At 36.3% G+C, this 6,000-nt stretch overlaps 1 protein-coding gene across 1 annotated transcript; it reads left to right on the top strand.

Moving 5' to 3' along the window:
* The first annotated feature begins 776 nt into the window (after positions 1-776).
* Positions 777-2,449, top strand: LOC127854054 (uncharacterized). Its single transcript, XM_052388996.1, has 2 exons — positions 777-900; positions 1,089-2,449. Exon 2 carries the CDS (start codon positions 1,099-1,101, stop codon positions 1,732-1,734), a length of 636 nt encoding a protein of 211 aa, XP_052244956.1. The 5' UTR covers positions 777-900; positions 1,089-1,098; the 3' UTR covers positions 1,735-2,449.
* Positions 2,450-6,000: the final 3,551 nt, after the last annotated feature.

Below are 6,000 nucleotides of genomic sequence, written 5' to 3'. Positions count from 1 at the left end.
AAAGTAACCGCTTACAAGGAACTTTGATATATTTTAAATATATATGTTATTTAACGCCTTAACTGCGAGTTCTTACATACATGTATCTGAAATTTTCAGTTTTCTAATGTTATATATACTTTACATTTACTGATACTCAACAACCAAAAATGATGTATAAATCTCCCATAGGAAATGCTGTTCATGATTCCTACGAAATTAAGCTTGAAACTTCATCTATATTGTTATTTGAGTAATACCTTATGGATAATATGAAATCGCATGGTTTAAACCGTTGTACTGTATTGCTTGGTTCCATTCTGGACCGGTAAAACGTATTCATACATGTATTATTATCTTTTTACAAATGAGTATTTTGTTATGATCAAAATACCGACTCATAATGAGGTATGAAGTATATACACAGCTGCAAAATTTCCAACTGCGCTTAAACAAAACTTTCATTCGTATGCAACCATTTTTGTTAAGTCATGATGCTTAAATGTCACTTATGCATCCCTCGAAGTGAAAACTGTTTACCATAATACATTTTTTGCACAATGATATTGGAAATAAGATGGGTTGTAATAAGTTTTTTTAATTTGAGTAAACCGCGCGACATGAAAGGCGGAAGAGTTACGAGTTATAAAAATAGACTCCGGGATGTCATGTTTTCAGCCAATCAATTGAGTTGATTGAGAGTTTTATATTTAGTCAGTGGGAAAATGCAGTGAAGGGTTTAAAGACATATATAAACGGCGCGAAATCTTTCACTCTTTACGATTTGTTCCAATCTTCAAAAAATAAACACATTGTGTTAAACGTTATTTATTAAACAACACAAATAAATTATCGCTTATAAAATAGATTGACATATTTCTGATATTGCAACTAGTTTGACAGTATATCGATATAACAAAAGTAAGTATATTATATCACAAATTTAAATTCTCATTATTATATATTATTTAATTAAATTATTTGTAACTATAGCCATTCTATATATTAATTTATACATAATATTCGAAACTCATTTTGTCTGAGCATAAAACCTGTTTGGTGCATATAAGGTATACATTTTGTATATAGCAAACGCTTCATTTTTTCAGATCACTGAAAATGAAATTCCAGTTCGAACTCATTCTATCAGCAGTGCTGTTCTTATTGTCGGCACACGCATTTACGATAGAGAAGCGACCAGAGTCATCGCTTCTCTTGCCGGACATCACGCCGCTTGGCCGTGAGAAACGGGCATCTGGAAATGTTGTCCAATTTTCAATGGGCAATGAACTGAGTTCGAGCGTGGATTGGAAAACGGTGGATATAGCCAAAGATGACGTGTGTCACAATTCACGTACACGCTTTCCAGGTGGAGATATAAAAAAATGTCCGACGGCGGTTGCCAGCGGTCAAGCGGTTCCAGCAAACTACCGGTCCACCTGCCCATGGTACTACACGGCCGAGCACGATCCCACCCGGTTCCCGACGACAATAATGCAGGCGCGATCCCCATGTATCTACTGCATCGGCTCCCCCATCAATGAGTGTGTACCCGTCTCTCAGAATACAACGGTCTTACAAAAATCCGCATCCCCTTCACCTGACGGTAGCTACATGTTTTACGAACGCCAGGTCACCGTGACCGTGGGATTTACGTGTGCCGGGCCGAGATTGGCTGGAAATGCAGCAACCACCAAACCGACCACCAATAGCACCACCAAAGCGCCTGCAGAGGACATTCCATGGGCAAAATAAGGCGGACCGGAAATATTAAACCCGTTCGAATAAAACTCGTGCGTGATAATCTAGTCAATCATTACAACAAATTGTTTGAAATTAAGTGACTCACATTGAGATTCCATTTTACCCGTGGAAACATGTCATCAAAAAACGTTAAGATTTAAAACGCGGTGTGTAAAGACAGTGCAACAAATGGGACCAGCAAAGGACGTGTTAGTCGATTGATAGGTTTGAATAATAAGCAAACTAGAATTCCCTTTACGTAATTCGTGTGTTGTTTTACAAGCGTGCGGTTTTTTAGCTGGCATATACAACGAAATCAGTATTATGCATTTTTACATTTATTTAATTGTTTATACATTCCATTGTTGTTTAATTGTGCTCACAGTCATGCTCATTCTCCTTTATGGTATTAATGAAGATATGGTCTACAAATTACATATATTTATTTAAGTTGCTAACTTGTAAATATTACATTATTATTTATTATTTTTTGTCATTATATCGGTTAAAATGAACATTTTATGCCCATGATTGTGCATTAAGTTACTGTGATATGTGCAAGATACTGTTTGTGCAAAATATGTGATTTTCCATGGTTTTATGTCTACATTGTTGTTTTTTACCCAATGCTTATGTTTATTTAAAGCCGGGTTTGTTTCGTTGTGCAATATTAATACATGATACTTTAATGTTTTGTGATTTACATATTTTATCTTAGTTTGTTTAGTTTTACTCTGGAAATAAAGTTAAATGAATTTAGCTTATCTTGGATTTACCCTCCTTTATTATTATAAAGTCTAATTTCACAACGACGGAGACATCGACGACAGCGGCGGTACATTGGTGGCGGTGATGATGGTTTAATTGTACAAGAATATATATCCGATACAATCAGAATGCGCATCTTATTTAATTGGCGCGAATGTCCACACTTAATATGTTAACATACGTGTGATAAATTACTGTTGATGATATGCATTTAGTAAAAACCTATTAATTTATGCTCGATTTCATCGAAAGCCAACGGCGCATTGAATCTCCCTCGAGTCCGTTTCCTGGGTAGATCCATTACTTGGTATTTTTGGGTAGATGTAAAGAACGCTCCGACAGCGGATAACGAAACCGTGACCTGCCGATGGATAAGCTGACACTATACCCACAACGTCTCGGCGACTTGAGGATCGATTAGCAATAGTCATTTTAACCAGCACAAGCCGTGTGCAGCCGATATAAGATAGTTACCACCTCAGCAAAGCACAGCTAATCAAGCTGGTGTTCTGAGAATTGATTCCAATGTCCGATGACAGTTTCTATGATCGAGAAATCCCAACGTTCGCTGTGCATGGTCATATCGGGGCGGTTATGTTCCTGGCTTCAACCGAACACAATTTTGTCATCGTGTCTGTGCAGTTATCAGATATGTTTAGTTTAAACCTATTTATTTTAGCTCAATTACATCGAAAGCCTATGGCTGATTTAAATGCTCTCGAGTCCGTTTCCTGGGCCTAGACCCAGTACTTGGTGTCTTTGTGGGAGATCTTAACAACGCTCACACGGTGGAGATCGAACCCGTGACATCCCGTCGCTAGGCGGACACCATATCCATTACATCACGGCGACCTAAATGTTTATGAATACCTTTGGAGTCTCAGTCGTATGACCATAGTCAGATCCTTTTTTTTTTAATTCAATAGCATACATATAATGTAAACATGTATATGATTATACAACATAGTGATTGTACAAGGCAATAAAGTTCAGACATGTTATACAAGATATGCTAATATATATATATATATATTTTGTTTGTTTGGAGAGAAAAGAAAAGAACAACAGAGGAAAAGTTATGAAAAATGATGAGTTATACCATAGTCAGATCTTGACTATTGACAACTACTGACCCAGAATCTCCCAGAGCTCGATATAAAACACATACTGCATTGAATGTCATGCGAAAATAGGTTTTATGCCATATTCAACCAGCGTGGCTCCAGACCAGACTGTGCGAGTAAGCTACCCTGTCCACTAATGAGACATCGAAACCTTCATAATGCTATGGAACGACAGCTTAACTCCTAACGAGGCTACTCAGAAGTTACATTGGTTGCGTATGGGATCAAACCATTTTTTTGCGTGACGTGGCTCATATCGTTACCAACGTGCGATCAATTTATCGCGAAACCCGTGTTCAAACCCACCACCAATTGCTTTTAAGTGCAGTGTCGTCGTACTTGACAGGTCAGACAACACATATTCTATGTAAATCCCAATCTGTTTCTTCTGATTGAAAAGGCAATCCTCTCTCAAATCATAAATATCATTTATATTTTTCACCACTTTTTAAGTCGTGAAAACGAGCTACTAAATCGTATTAACAACAACAAATGAAAATGCGCACTAGTAAACATCTGTTTAGCCGTCATGTTGTAACAGCAATATGCTTGCACGTTTAAGAATCGTAGTAGGTACAAGTAAGGACACCTGTTAACACGAAATGGAAACTTACATCGATTTTGAAATAAGTATATTGGAATACGCATCGTTTTAATTTCCATTGCCGCGTGTAAAACGGAAGTATTATCAATAGCAGTCCAATTTGCATTTACGAATAAATGAATGAAGTTTCAAGCTACTATTTAACAGTTAAACGGACATATTTTTAATAGTAAAAGTGACATTTGAAACATATCGCTTTGATTCAATCTTACACTTGCCACTTGCCGTGTAACCGTATCGGAGGGTACATAGCGATTTTATAAAGCCTGATCACTCGATCGCCTTTGTGTGGCAAAACATAAAACGATTATTAAATCATTTGATAGACGACACGATCCTTGCTAAAAAAAATAGGATGTTAAACATCGATGCATTGTATGTTATCCCCATCTTTATCGATGAATGCAGACATGCATTTAACTGAAGTATTTTATAATTACGCCGAAACGGCCCACTTTCACATAAATAAAAACATGGAATACAAATCATTCTAACATCATGTAGAGGAGAAAAACTACTGTTATTAGTTATATTCACTTGCTAATCACATCATGTTAGTATTTTCAAGACAATAAATATTTTACGCTTTTTCTTTTTATATAAAATTGCGTCTTCAATGATCCGACCCAGGTGAGATATACCAATTATTTGAGAGAGTTTGTATATTTAACAAGCCTAATCTGTAGTAAACGACGTTCCGCAAATGTAACCTTGTAAGTTAACTAGTGACTTGTTTTCTGTTTGTAACCGCTCTTACAAGACGGAAGTGAATAGAGGAAGTAATTCTTCTAGGCCACTTATTCTTACCTTTGGTTAACATAACATAAAACTGTCTAGGTGGATTTTCTTCATCTTTGCTCAAGTGTACCTTAATAAGTAACACATGGTTTACATATACGAGGGAAAACACCTGTATAACGCAAATATCTAATACTGTAAGAAGTAAATTCCCACTTATTTTGTTGCATTTAGATGAAAGCACTGGCATTTTCACGACCAATTTTACAAGGAAGAAAATATCTGCTTTACTACTACTACTACTACTGCTACTGCTACTGCTACTGCTACTGCTACTGCTACCGCTACCGCTACCGCTACCGCTACCGCGACCGCGACTTCTACTTCTACTACTACGACTACGACTACTACTACATCGACTACTACTACTACTACTACTACTACTACTACTACTACTACTTCTACTACTACTACTTCTACTACTACTACTACTACTACTACTACTACTACTACTACTACTACTACTTCTACTACTACTACTACTACTACTATAACTACTACGTTGCACTTTGTACATTAATTGGCGTCTTTTTGGTATCGGTAAAATGGTTTCAGGGTCGTTGCCTTCATACTCTCGTTTTGTGTTTTAGTTTGTATTTGTATGTATGGTTTATAAAATGACAAAAACAAAATTTAACATGAGCAAGTTTATTTTGCAACAGCCAATTATTTAATCAAGTTTTACCAAAAGTAAAGCGTTTAACTTTTATGAGTTTATTATATTTTTATTACTAAACAAGGAACACATCATACTGAATTGTGTCAGTTTGCACTCCAAAGATCGTTACCTTTGGAAAACACGTTTATTTTAACCAGACTTTGGTATGGAACACTGTGCATTGTGTTTTACGTTTGTGTAAGTGAAAATTTAATTTAGGCGGTTCATAGTGCTTTCATCATTTTCTCTATGTATCCTTGTTTAATCTTCATAACCTTCACAGACGAAGATATCACCATCATCATCCATGCAAACAGCAACAACAT

This window comes from Dreissena polymorpha, chromosome 1 (genome assembly GCF_020536995.1).
Source record: "Dreissena polymorpha isolate Duluth1 chromosome 1, UMN_Dpol_1.0, whole genome shotgun sequence".
In the NCBI taxonomy this organism is placed as follows: Eukaryota; Metazoa; Mollusca; class Bivalvia; order Myida; family Dreissenidae; genus Dreissena; species Dreissena polymorpha.
The sequence above is the reverse complement of the archived record's forward strand: the minus strand, read 5'-3'. Positions and strand labels throughout refer to the sequence as shown.

Excerpts from the sequence above, each read along its gene's own strand:
- LOC127854054 (XM_052388996.1), top strand. The coding sequence starts at position 1,099 with ATGAAATTCCAGTTCGAACTCATTCTATCAGCAGTGCTGTTCTTATTG.